Below are 15052 nucleotides of genomic sequence, written 5' to 3' on the forward strand. Positions count from 1 at the left end.
ACGCGGACGAAAGCATTTATCCATAAATAATGTGCAAAGGCTTGTACTCATTTGCGAAGCAACGAATATATACATGCTGCTTGTGTGTGTGAAATTTGTTACACGCTAAAGTCTCTCCTTTCCCTCTTCTCCGCTGGTTCCTCTTTAATTAATTAACAATTTACACCGCCACGACGTTCTTTTCTTTCTTTTTTTTTTATGTATACTCTAAAATATCTCTGAGCTTAACAATATCATGAAGGCACTGTTTACAGTTCTATCAAGTCGATTTTTGCCTTGTCTTCGCTGTACCGGATACAGATCGATCCGTCATCGTGTTTACGGCAGGTGGATTCGTTCGATTATACATATTTATTCATCGACGCAGTGCGCGCGAGTCAAGAAGAAAAAAAAAGAGATGTATAAACTAAACTCGATGACGTGCGATCCAACCGTAGGAAAATTGACATAACTCGATCAGATCTTTTTGTTATGCGGGAGAAGTCAGACATGGTCACGTGGCTACTCCCATAACGCGCAAGAAACTTTTTTGTCATGGCTCTGTACAATCGGTACTTGAATCGCGATTAAAAATTGTGCAAATTTGCAATGGCAGTATCGAGTCAGCGCCTTCGCGCGTGCAAAATTTCGTCGAGTTTATAAAATATTACGCTCGACAGAGAGATTAGACTTTGTGTACCCAGATAGCCAAAATGCAATATATCAGTAGTTGCCAGCAAATTCAATCATGATTTTAGAGCAAATTTCTATCTATTGTATCCTCCTTAGTTTGATTTTTATCATTACGATTTGCCATAATGTAATAACGGAAATACAGCAGAAATGGAGCATACTTTGCCATCATGATGTCATAATTTAGCAAACATGATAACGTTAATTGTCGCTAGTTTGATACTAAGATACTGATAATTAGATTGATAGTTAGATTGACTAAAATAACGACAACTAAGCTTGTTTGATGCAAGATCTGCTCGTTCGATACATTTCTACCGATATTAGGAAAATAATAAACTATCTCGACACCGTGTGGTTGCTGGTGTTCTACTGCAATACACAGTTTGCAATACATCGATCTCTTGGCAAATTCGGCTATCTGGCTAATTAACGTCAACGGGCTGACGATGCACTATAAAAAAGGATCCAGGCTCGTTTTTATTCAGGAGAAAATACCACAGAAAATATTCAAACACCACTGACAGCGAGAACTACAGTTTCGGCTAGTCGTGAGGCGCGCAACCAATCGGCTGCGCCGATCGCGAAAGGCCTTTAGATACATACTCGAGATAATTATACTGGTCCTGCAAATGCGCCCACGCACGCTTGTTTATTAAAAGTGTGTTCATATCTTCGTAATTTCTTGCGTGGGAACGCCGTTTGAAAAGGCACTAAAGCCGGATTTAAAACCTGTTGGCATTGCTGCGAGCTTGTGAAAATTCTGAAACGATACAATAAAGACGGTACCATTGCGAAATAAATCATTACGAAGGCACGAACAAAGCCGATCGATTTCAGAAGCAATCTTCGTGATACGTTTCAGTTTTTTTCTCTCATTTCTTTGTAATAGCACCGTCTTTGAAAGGATATATTTAATATCGTTGGTAATGCAGACGAGTCTTAAATCCAACTCTGTTGCACAAGTGTTGAACGATCAGAAGCACCTTTTGCCTTCAGATCCCGAGACGCCGGAACGATTTTTACAATTTATGCGTTTTTACCTTTGAACTTTCGCTTCCCTCTTTGATTGTCCGTAATCACGTAATTTGCGTAAAGTTCGCGGGAAGCGAGGTAACAATCGACGAAGACGGCGCCGTTTCTTTATCGTTACCTCTATTTTCACTTGTTGATACCTTTCTGAACGCGTTAGGGGAAGGGAGTGGCGAACGAGAGTCCGCGGTTGAGGATGATTCCCTTTCATCCGTACGATCCCGCGGCTGTAATCGCGCGTCCTCCTGCCCCTACTCCGACGATCAAACGGTCTCCGGATTGTTCTGCATGTATCTGCACCACGACTGGCCGTTGTTGTTGCCCTCGGGGCATTGAAGCAATTCTCAGTCGTCAAAGTCGTGCCTGAGCTTTATATAGAGGCAGGAACCGAGAACGATGCCGAAGAGCTCGAGGACAGACAGACCGAGCCCGACAGCGCCCAGGATTATCAGGTGGTCCTTCGTCGTTTCCAGGAACTTGTAAATGCAGCCCTAAAATGATAGACATTTATCGATCTTATGTAGAAATTACATACTTCTGTCGGAGAAGATTATTTATTCGCGTCGATATTTATTCTGAAAAATTACAGTTCTTGGCCATATTAGACGATTCTATTTTTTATAATTTATTGAGTTAAAGGGATCAAATTTATATTATATTATGATCTACTTATTATTGTCGTAATTGAATAAAATATAAGGTCTGTTCTTTGTCGCTGCACTAAACTGCACTAAAATATGAATTGTTTTAATACGATATTTACTTAACACTTACAATGTCCGTGAAAAAGTATAAACTTATTAACGGTTGCACATAGAGGGACGACAGCAAGGAAGGCGTGTTTTCTGTTTTTCTAATAAAAATTTTGTTTTATTTATTTATTTGGTATAGTAAACCTTAATTTAAACATTACATAATATTATTATCCCTAAAAAAACGTCTTTAAAAAAGAAAAAAATATATGCCAAACACATAAAAATGATATTGAATATTACATTCCTTTTAATAAAAAACGGATATGAAGTAAATGCAATTAGCCAAGTATTTCATAACGCAAGATACATAATATAGATTGAAAGTGATTAAAATGGTCAACAGGATTATAGTGAAGAAAAAAATTTGGCGTGCCCTGGTTGTATTAAAATGCAATATTCTAGGATCAATACCTTTTTCCATAAGAGTTTTTGGTGGATGCAAGTAAAACTACAAATATAATGTCTTTGACAGTTATATTAATAACAAAAGAGGAAATTCACTTTTTAGACATGTAAGGTAAACATAGTTGTCATTTCACTTAAGACAAATCTATCAAAAATCCGTACGTTCTAATATTATAGTTGGGAACTGTAAATCAAAGGTATAAACCCGCAAATTTTCAATACATCTTTTGGCCTTTAATATCTTACAATAATAATGTCATACTTATAGGAAAAGATTTATGCTTTCTTTCTTTCTAAGAAAATTAATTGAATTTAAGTACAGGCTAATGTCACATCTGATAATCAGTCGAGGAAAGCAGAAGTCGCAGCAGACATACCGTGTACTGAATATTGGAGGGATGATCCCTTTTCCCGCAAAGTAACGTCGGCGTCTTGCAGCAGCTGTCAGGTACGACGCTGCCGTTCTTGAGGACCTCCTCATCCTTATGCCACTCGCTCACGAGCCAGTCCTCGAATCTCAAGGCACCGCAGCATTTGAACTGCAAATTTCAATAATAATGTCTCTCACGATAACATTGGGAAGGCTGAAGAAAGTAGGTGAGTAGTTCCCGCGTGCCATGCATCCGTTATGTAAATATATTTCTCTCAGCTGTCTTTACTGAAGAAATTTTTAATTACTCTGTGAAAAAGGAAAGAAAGGACTTGATAATTAAAAATTTTATGACTTTGAATTAAAATAAATTGAAAATTCATTAAAAGATATATAAAAATATGATACTTTCTCGACCATGGGGCACGATACCATACTTCTTAATAACAAATAATTTTTTATAAACGATAATGTGTATGTATCAAAGGAAAAAGGGACAAATTTGTAACCGCATTAGAGCTTAGTCCGTTGTTAATTGTAAAGACAGAGAAAGGCCCATCTTTCTTATTCTCCAGTTCCGTTTACGACGTGCGCAATATAAAGTATACGCGGATAAGGCAGAAAGGGGGAACGATGATAGCGGCGATAGCAACGATAATAGCCGCGTGCGATAATAACGATAGCAGGACGCGTTATACGCCTGAGCATCGTGCAGTCATTGAGAAAGGAGGGTCAGAGGGAGCCAAGGGAGAATGGAGGGGAGTAGATTAATGGAGGTGAGAAACGTGTTCCGGCGGCGGCAGCAAGTTAAATGGTAACTTTAATGCGGGCACGTAATCCCGCGGGATTCATCGTGCGCCGGAACCATTAGTCGCGATAAACACTTCTACGGATCCTTTACACGTGCAGGCGTTACGGTCAACGAATTTCGCCTTCCTTCCTGAACACGCATAATTCGGCCGTCCCATCGTCTTGCATTAGAAGACGTGCTAAGATTAATCTAGAGACTAGATACAGATAAGCTACACGGTGTATCCAATTTGAGTTATTTTTCATCATTTCTGTAAGTGGTCATTGCCCCTACTCAATATGTCATTCATTTGATTAAAACACATATAACAATAGAATTAAATAATTTAACTCAATATATTAATTTAGCTTACATTTATTATTTACTAGGTGCATATGTTAATATGACCCCGTTTACTTTGAAATTATTAACCATAAGTAATTCAACTATACATGCAGGTTGAATTACTTAGTAATTTCAAAGTTATCAGCGGAAAATAGGTTGATTAAATACGTTTTTTCTTTAATCAAATATTTCGAATTAAAATAATACATTAATGATTAAAATAATACACCCTTGGAAGATAAAAATAATAAAATGTTATTTAATTTAAGAGAAATTGGTTTAAATTTAATTCTTTAATATTGAACAATGCATAAGACATTCTTCATTTAATTTTAATTTTTTGTTTCACAATAAAAATCTTAATATAATTATTTTCGTAATATAAATAATAATCCTCTTTTTAAGTAAATTGGAAAAATAACAAATAAAAATTAAAAATATTTGATGAACTTGCACAGAGGCAGCATTTGTTACAACTCTTACAACCGCGATCAATTATTTATCATTTTCTGAATGGATGCCTCCGAAGGACTCACCAGAAAAGAAACCTTTTCTTCGGAAAAACGAAATGCATTCGAACACGTAGACGTGTATTCGTTTATGTAGATATCTTAGATGCGACTTTCGCGTTATAAAAACTTATTGTGTAAAAATCGCGTGAAGAATGCACGAACTTTGTGCAAGTAAAAAACTATGTGTCAAGTTCTCTCGTTTAACCCTCCGGCGCTGATAGTAGATCTATAGAATCCATTCAATTATATTCTTTATATTACATTTGCAAATTTAAATTCTTATTAAAATAAATATAATATTCATACATACTGAGAAAATTTTCCGGTTGAAAATAATCGGTTGAAACAAAAAATTCTGATCAATCAGAATTCTGGTTATCTCTAACTAAAATTATAATAGATGCAACCTAAAAATTCAATATTTATCCATTCTCAATCAGAATTCCAATGAACTTTTTTTCAGTACATGCATTCTTTTTTATACGAGTTATGTTATTTTGGTTCTTTAAAATGAATTTGTCTTTAAATTAGTACAGATTAAACAGATTTCAGACTAAGCATCAATTGCGATACAGATTTTGACTTTAGCACCAGTAGATTCGTATCAATAAGAAAATCATTCGACTTCGTCCTCGACTGAGATAAAATCTAAATTAAAGAGAATATAGGAAGAACGTAGAGATAAAGTTTTAGTGAATATTCCACGTGAGAGATATATCAAAAAGATTTTCGTGCGCGCGTTCGTCACAGTACCGATGTATACGAGACATTTATTTCCGTTCGCGGAGTCGCCTTAAAAATTCCCGACGAGCGCTGTCGCGGTAAAACTCGATTTCCCGAACGGAATGAAATGCTTGTACACGTAGATCCTCTGTGTATAAATAAAATGCGAATCCTGAATTTCTCGCTTGCCCGACAGTTTCGCCAATTTCGGCGGACGAGAGGGGGTTTAACGTCGTCGTGCATTCCGCGTGAAGAAATGGAAACGAAAATCTCCTCGGGCGCGGCCAATGAGATCCGACAGAAGGGTGAAAATTGCGAGGCTCGATTTATCAGGGTAATGGGTATAGTGGGAGCGACTTAGCCGCCGCGCCATTATCAGTGCCGTAAATCGCATCACGTGTGCGCTTACAAGTCTAATCCAAATCAAGATGCTGCAGTCGGCGCAAAGGGGATCGAGATTACATGCACGCGATTAATACCCTGCGCGACGGAAATGTCCCTTTAAAATAGGCATTATGTGCGCGATCCTGCACTATCACTCATCCGTCGAATTAATTCTGCAAATATAACGAGCAACTACCTTAAGCCTACGATTAACAGCTTCGACTACTAAATGTAAATTTTCGTTTCGATTTTTGCGGGACGTATAAGCGCATTCGGAAGAGCGATGACGCGCAAAGCGACGACATCGCGCAAAAATATGAGACGAAACCGCCAAGTTTTTCGACGCGAGCTCACTGTGGCACTAATCGATTTATAGCGAATGGGCGGGAAACTGTTCCGCGATGCGATAACGATGATTTACTATTGTAAGGTTCTCGTAAGAGAGTACCATCGTCGGCGGAGGACATAAATAAAAGTGCCCTGCTCGCGTGATATCGTGGGCACAAAAGCCGCCGCCACCGAGCCATTTCGAACTGCATTCGTAAATTAACGTCGAGCAACTCCGAGATGACGCGGGTGTGGCTTTCTTCCAATCAAGGAAACGCGAAGAGCCATGTGGCGTTGGAGCTGCTGTTATCATTGTACAAAATATAATGTATATAAACTTAAATTGAATTAAACTATCAAAGAGATTATATTTTCGCAAAAATTCCGCAAGTATTATAATATATGCACGAGAGTTATTAGGACATCGGCCGCTATTAATAGCGAAATGTCTCTTTAGTGCGTGAAAAAGAGGGTATGAAAGACATATTTATTGATATTATTCTTACGAGAAGTGATTTTTTTTAATCTCTCATTAATATTTAGTAGATTTATCATTATTTAAATATATACAGTGAATGTAAAAAGTATTCGTATATCAGAGGGGATTTGTATTAGAAAAAGTATTTATAGAAACTAAACATTAATTCGAAATTTATTAATGAGTACGTTTTGTTCTAATATAAACAAAAAAAAAGAACGCCAACATAATCATAACTTAAGAAATTAAATATTTCTCGACTATACAAATATTTTTTGTACTTCCAAATAATACAATTTTTCATTTTTAAAACTTTAAGCTTTCGCATTGGAAAGTTGAAAATTTTCTCAAGTTTTGTTGGACACGTGACAGAAAGTGACACAAAGTGAAGAAAATTTCTCATTTTTGTCCAGTTTGTAGTTTTCTATATGTTAAAATTATCAAATTTACAGAAACTCAGCAGAAATAGTGACTTTTGAAAAGTAGAGATTTTAAGCTTTAAAACCCTTTTGTAAATTTAATTTCGTTCATTTTTTACGAAGTTACAGTTACTTGAATTTTAAAGTTTACAGTACTATGAACTTTTGTTCCATCCCAATACATGCATATTACTATGTTTCGTATACCGCTTTTACCATTTTACATATGATGAACTAATCACTTAGTGTTTATTTTTTCAGAACCTCTAATTCCCAACAAAGAAAAATCATTCTCAAATTGGCCACAATTGTTCATGATTAAAAGGGTACTCGCCGATTCTGGAACATCCTCCATTTGCCAACGACGATCATATTACGTATTGACAAGCCATACGAAACGTTTTCAGTAAACACTCAACGCCGGTATCATATTGCGTATTTCTGATGGCACCGCAACGATGAAGCACCATTGAAGCTGCGCAAAAACGTTACTTGGGGAAAGTCCATAGCGCACAAGAGATGCAGAACGGGAATAAAAATGACAACGAGGGAGGAAATTGATACCGTGGAGTGCACCGGTATTCGTGATATCGAAATACTGGTCGGTGCGTCCTATTTTGTTCGCAATTGTACGACGGACGACTCTTCAAGCGCAAACGGCCGTATATATGTATATCGCGGGTCGGCCTGAGAAATAAATAAGAAATTCTTTCCGATATGCGGGAGCTCTGCGTACTTACTTCTTTCTGCATCTGGTCGATGGCCGCGGTTTCCCGGGATCGCACAGCATAGTTCTCGAGGAAAGTGCGATTTAAATTCATCTTCAATTCGGGGCCAACTTGTTCCTCATACAGACGCGCCAGTGCACCGACTCCAGCTTCCAGAACGAGTACTGCCATCACCACGAAGACGTACTGTGTCGACAGAAGAGAGACAAGAGGGTTTAAGATTGGTTAAAACAACATCGGGATAGTCTTCCTGCAATTACGCGGTTACAACTCAGCATTTAACGCCTTTATCTTGGCTAATGAAAGGAGCGACGATGAAAGAGCAACGAATGTCTCTCCGTCTAACTGAATGGAAATTCCGATAAAAGCTGTCGAGTGAATTTTATCGGTAAAAAAAAAAGAAAGAAAAAGAAAAAGAAAGTGGAACGGCTTTTAATAATGAAGAAAGAAAGAACCGACTTGTCTCTTCAAGTAAATGCACACTCGCTTTATGTCTGAAAATAATTCTCCGAAATGACGTATGAAAGAATGATTTCTAACGTGCGCACTCTTCACAAACGTGATAAAGCCCGAGATTGAATCTGTCAATTCTACCGTTATATTTTCACACAGAGAAGCTTCACGCGTTATATAACGGTATTTATTTTCCGCGCCGTTCTCTCTCCCCATAGCTTTTTTCATGCCAAATCATTGATACACCCGATTCAAAATACGGATATCTCTGATGTACGCTTTCTATCGAAAAATGTATTTTTCGCGTGAAATGGCGTATTCTGCGTATAAAATTTTAAGTAAAAATTATATATATATATGTATATATATAGAGAGAGAGAGAGAAAGAGCGCAGGTTCTAAAACGAACGATGTTTAGTACCGTACTTTTGGATAATTTGTAATACGGATTTACACGGAGCAAAGCCACCGGGATATACGCAGAGTCACCTCGTTCTTTCGGAGTCATCGTCCTTCATCTCTCTCTCTCTCTCTCTCTCTCTCTCTCTCTCTCTCTCTCTCTCTCTCTCTCTCTTTTTTTTTCGAAGTACAAGCTAGCGCAACATATTAAAATTGCGTAATGTCCACCAAAGCTTTTCAGACTTTTCATGAATATAAACCCCTGCCGAGGGACGGAACGCGCGCCACGGCAATCCCCCTTTCCTATGAATATTCAAACCTTGGTGACTAACTATCGCTCGTTCGTACTTTCGCAAGATTTTGCGACCCGGAAGAGAGGAGAACGTATATTGAGAAACATGAGAGAGGGAACTTTTTCTTATTTAATAATACGAACAGTTATTAATTCTGTTCTACGGAGTGGCTTATGCATTAAGGCATCGCGCTTAGCTTCTCGCGTAAACTTAGTTGAATCGCGAGAGAGCAGAGCGTGTATCAGCGTGGATGAAATATTGGCCGATATATGTATACGGAGAAGAGGAAGTGCATGGAGAGCTGCATTGGCAGCTAATTTGTGATTGATTCTCGGCTACGCAGGGAATTAAGCCAATATCGCACGACTAAACGATGTCTACGCTTTCGCGTAGACATTTAGTATTCCTGGTTTAATACATGTAGTGATGAAAATGGTAAATGGTGTCGCAGAAACTGAAAGATTGATGGGAGCTTGCTAAAACTCATGATTTAAACATTTTAAGGGGATACGTCTACATTGACGAATCTTTTGAGATTGTTACATAGCACTATTGTGTTGCGTTCCATAAAATATTTCAATCCGCACAATTATAATAAATCATTCCAAGGCAATTCTAAATTTATATTATTAAATTCGTAATGTCAATTTATATCCAATTTGAATTATTTTTAATCATTTCTACAGGTCGCCGTTGCTCCTATAGAATATCAATATATTGTTAATTTAACTAAAACAATGGAGTTAAACAATTTAATTCAAGAAAATACATTAAATATATTCGACCCAAATTTAATTTATTATTTAATAAATACGTTAATAATAAGCGTTATTTACAGTGAAACGTACTAACCACGGAAATAGATTGATTTATATTTTGACACACACGGAAGTTCGAAATAATAAAATATTATTTAGCTCAAGGAAAATCGGACTTACTTGCTCTTTTAATATTTACAGTATACACGGTAAATACGGTTTTGCTGAAGTATTTAAAAATTTGGCTAGACGTAGATTAGAAAATAATTTTGTTGGACTATGAAAATAATTATATATAGGACGTTCAAATTGATTGCTAAAATATAAAAATTGTTTGCAACATTGCTTATCATGTTTAAGTTTCCTAAATTATTTTCAAGGTCCAACAAAATCATTCTTTCCGTGTATATAATATTATATATTAAAAGAAAGATTATTTTGATGGTTCGACAAAATAATTTTTAGATTTGTGTATATCTAATAAAAGTATTAAATATCTTTCAGCAAAATCATTGTTTCCGTGTATATAAAAAATAAACAAATAATGTAATTTACGAAATTTTTTGAGAAAGCCTTTAGAATATAAGAGTTTGAAGATAAGCTGTTTAATTATAACCAGAATGGAGCAGTGTAAAGATATACGCCACGTTTGCGGAAAACCGCGTTCACCTCGACCTTAAAACTGATTAACAACGTGCTCTTTCAGTTTCCCAATTAGATCGGGACGTGCAAGTTAAACGTATATGCGAGAAATTAGAGCAGCCAAGAGTGAGTAAGACGATGACCGATCGGGTTCCCGCGTAAACGCATCTAGTCCAGATGCGGAGTAAAACATGGAGTTTGCGACGCAATAACGCATGATAATTCGTAATAACAGATTGCCCGCGAGCAAACGAGCGACGACGCGAGGTGAATGTTCTACGTCGACTTTCATCTTCGTAGTCGTTAGTCAGTATCCGTTTCAGTCATTAAGTCGGAACATAGGGAGCAGGCAGAGATGAACACACGCGGATCGCAACGCTTCCGCTTCGCATCAGCCGTTACTTGGAACTCCAGAGTGCGTTGGGAGTAACATTGAGAGGTTGCGACATCCGCTGCCGATCTCGGTACCTACATGTGCTATATATCCAAGTGTACGTACATATTAGTAACTAAGTCAATAAATCGTACGGGATGTATATACGTTATGGCGGAAACGATGCGGAGAGGGTAGGAATGGCAATCGACAGTTTGCAATTGGTGAGGAGGCTGACAGTGAAGGGGAGAGACGATAGATTAAACGCACCAATTGCTTTTTCACTATATATCTTTGTGTGTGTATGTGTTTGTGTAATAAAAGAAAAACACGAGCGCGCACACATGTGCGTGCGCGCAATTTTGACCACGAGACGGAAGCCAGTTGAACGTTCTCGAATAATAGTTAGAGACCGATGCTTTGCGGGGCTAACGGGGGGCGTCGGAAAACGTGCAACCTCGACTATCAAGTAAAGCTTGTTGAAACAAGCAAATCGAAACTCGAAGCACAAACCTGGAACACAATAACCCGTGGGAAAAAGAGACATGACCAATGTATACAGCAGAGTACACGGTCCAAAACTCTAAAGAGTCTAAAGTGTGTATATATTGTAGGATTTCATTAACGCCCTAAGTAATATTACCTATATATTTAATACCTTACATTGTAAAAATTTTCAAAATATATAACTTTTATAAACTATAATATAGAGTAGATAGGATTTTTTTTAAAGAACTTCATAATGAAAAAGCGTAATGTAGATTATGGAAAAAAGATTTTTACGCTACCTTGTAAATCTTTCTTAAATCAAGCAGGAAATGTTAGTTTTCTCTTTCTTTAGCATATAATATCCGCAGTATTTTAGAATTGCAGCGAATGTTGGAACTTGCAATAAATTTAGTTAATGTTTTTAATCTTCTGAGCATGGATAGCATCCTATTGTGTTCGTCGTTATGCACAGTGCAGCAAGATAAACTTCGTCTTGAGATTACCGTCGCGAGACATTGAGAATGGAGTTTAAGCCGGTCATGGTTCTTGGACTTAACACGAACCTGTGATGGAAACAAGAGCAAGTACCGGATTGCGAGTCGCATGGAGAAGACAGACCATGAATGCACGGATGAGTACTGTATATTTGACGAGATGCCAATTACAACTATTGCTCTAGTAGGAACTTCAACATAAAATAACTATTCACTATCGTCATATCTTAATTAATGATTATACCTTAATGAGATTTAGACGTTTACTAAGTTCGTTGATCTTTAGAAAGCAAGTCTATTTTTTAAATCAGTTACAGTTTTTCTCCTTGAATTAGTCAAATTTGATATAATTTATTATTTCATTGTATTTCTTCTCGAAATATGACAATGAAATTGTTCCGGTGCTACTGTAGTGACTCACACATTCTGTGAAGATTAAAAAGAAATTAAAGCATTTCTATTGTATTAAATAGTACAGTTACTGCTTTAACAAAATATTGTGGCTAGATATATAATCCTCCGGAGCTGACGTTATTTTGTAACATAGTTACTGACGCTCGGCGTCTTATATGTACATATACATATAACACCTATTTAATTTATGTTAATAAAGGGGCACTAATTAATTTCAAGAAACCAAAATGACATAATTAGCGTAGAAAACAAATGAATACTAAGTATAATTTAATAAGAATAACTCAAATTTGCAGATGTGACATAAAAAATTGAATTGTTTGACATTTTTAATAAAGAAATTCATATGATTGAGTGGATCCAATAAAAATCTACCGTCAGCTCCAGAAGATTAAAATAATACAATATCTATAAGCGCCGTAAAATGTTGAGAATCAAATATATAATTTAAAAGTCAGGCATTAAACAAATCAATTCTATATTTCTAAGAAATCATACTTTGAATACTTTTAAACGTGATTCTAGATCAGAATTCTGAGAAATGCACGGGTCGACACACAAACAAACAAAATCGATCGCAAAAAATAGACTGAGCAGACCATGCATTATGTACCTATAACTTTCTCCGTGTATGTACTCATAAAGCCTTTTCTCTCCTCCGTCGAGTCGCCAACTCGTGTTCATTATGTGGATTTACCTACCCAACACCGGCAAAAATCTTAATTGAGTACCATATAAGGTCTTGGCTAATGAGACGGTTCGCTCGTGCCATCCGTGTATAGATGGTGAAAGGGAGCAGAGGACCAACAGGAAAGCCGAGGCAAAAGGTTGCCGAGGCAAGAAGGCCTTCCAGGGAGGTGGCTTTCTTGCCTCGAGGATCGCCGATAGTTTATCGCTGCTACGGTGGATTAAGCTCGTTACCTCGCCGTTATTAGGCAGCAAGCACTTCCGGATCACGAAAAAGAACGATGATAGTATCGGCAATACAATACGTATAGACAAATATCCAGTAACGAATAGTATACTATTAATAAAAAAAAAACGGTAACGACATAGTAGTAGTAAATTGACGTTTTGTGTAAAGGCAAATCGTACTGGTAGATGTAACGGATAAGATCATCAAGTAAAAGCCATGCGTATGATATTTGAAAGGAAAACACTAACAATAAGTAGAGGAACGAGTCGCTCGATTGGATGAAAACGTCTTGCGTTGATTGTCGATAGTTTCCCTAGAAACAACAACGCAGGTTATTATTTTATGATTACCAAGGCATAAGAGAGGATTTTGCGAAAGTAACTATTCTCACGAGTCTCAGTTTAGAGAGAAACTAGCGGTTCATTCGCCATTAACGATATTAGAATTTACCAGACAACGAGCTAACTATGCGATAAAAAGCGACATAATGTAATGAATGCATGTTGTTAAAGGTACCATTTCACCATTTGTATTTCGACGTTACACTTATAATATATTCATTAGTATACCATGAAAGATATTATTATAGTTTCTACCATAATAAACGTTCGTGGAATTTTAATGTTATAAACGCCGTTTATATAGAATTCCTTCCTTCTCTTCCTTTTCTTCTTTTATATTTTTTGTTTAACTTCTTTATAGCTATTTTCGTACATCACTGAAATTGACAATTGATATTAATATAAAATAAATATAAGATCAAAGAAAAGAGCATAAATTAGAATTAAAATAGTTTCATCATAAAAAATCGAAAAGTGATCGTAAAAGATCGAAGACGTTTCATACTCAGCTGTCTTCTTCAATTCATAAATTAAAATAGAAAAATATAAATTTTGTAAGTTATTAGTTTTATCATTTAACTCATTTTGGTCTATATTTCCGTTTTTCTAATTTTTCTGCTGTTGTAATTTTTAAATTACTTAATCATCTTCTATATTTCTTTCCTTCATGTTTTTTATCCTTATCGTTAGATTTTTATTTTTTAATCTGCCTTGAAACATTTATTATTTGACTATACTTTTAATAACTGTCTTCAATTGGCTCTTAATTTACTGACTTAACACATTTTCGAGAACGAGAAATTGATTATTTACTTTTTAAAACAATTCGCAATCTATCTCCATTTTTTATTACCATGACTTCCAAGGGTTTTTATTATTTCGTTACGTAATATATATGTTTGGTTTTTGATATGGTTTCTTGGTGATTGTTATTTATTCTCATATAAAACTTAATTCACATCCAATATTTTATAGTTTATGTTTTAATGTGTCTTTTTCTATTTCTTTATATTATATTTATGTTTTCCTAATTTTTAATTTATGAATTGAAGTAGATTCTGTGAATATGAAACAGTCTGTAAGTTTTTTTTTACAATTTACTTTTTGTCGATTTTTTAATGAATAAATTAATTTAATTTTAATATTTTTGTTTATGTGCTTATTTCTCTTGTCAAAGTCTTATAATTATTTATTACTTTGTATGTGTAACGAGCTTGTATTTCTTTATATATTTTAACATTCATACAAATATCAGTTAACAAGTTTTATATCCAAAGTTTCCCACCTGCAATGAAGAAGGTAAATAAAAATATAAAGAGAGAAAAGATAACTATTTAAAAGAACAATTCTTTTTTCTGTTTCTCCTGAGTTGTTCTTGTTATCGTAGTTGAATAGCGAGCGACTCCGTTATCTTGCAATAATTGTGCAATTCAACAACTTGAAGTCGGAAATGTAATTAGGAAAAAGGTTCCTGACTCGCAAGAGAGTATCCAAATAAGCGGAATAAAACGCAGCGCGTAAAACAATAGGACGATACTAAA

The 15052-nt window shown here is 35.9% G+C and overlaps 1 protein-coding gene across 1 annotated transcript in view; it reads right to left on the reverse strand.

The window, feature by feature from the left end:
* Positions 1 to 935: 935 nt before the first annotated feature.
* The window catches only part of LOC108765041 (CD151 antigen), a 122599-nt gene continuing 108482 nt past the window's right edge, over positions 936 to 15052 (reverse strand). The window contains exons 5-7 of the mRNA XM_018513532.1: positions 7953 to 8126; positions 3242 to 3403; positions 936 to 2195 (exon numbers count right to left, since the gene is read on the reverse strand). Of these exons, the coding sequence (XP_018369034.1) occupies positions 2049 to 2195; positions 3242 to 3403; positions 7953 to 8126 (483 nt within the window). The 3' untranslated portion in view covers positions 936 to 2048. The remainder of the gene's footprint in view (positions 2196 to 3241; positions 3404 to 7952; positions 8127 to 15052) is intronic.

Source organism: Trachymyrmex cornetzi, unplaced genomic scaffold (genome assembly GCF_001594075.2).
Source record: "Trachymyrmex cornetzi isolate Tcor2-1 unplaced genomic scaffold, Tcor1.1 scaffold47, whole genome shotgun sequence".
NCBI lineage: Eukaryota > Metazoa > Arthropoda > Insecta > Hymenoptera > Formicidae > Trachymyrmex > Trachymyrmex cornetzi.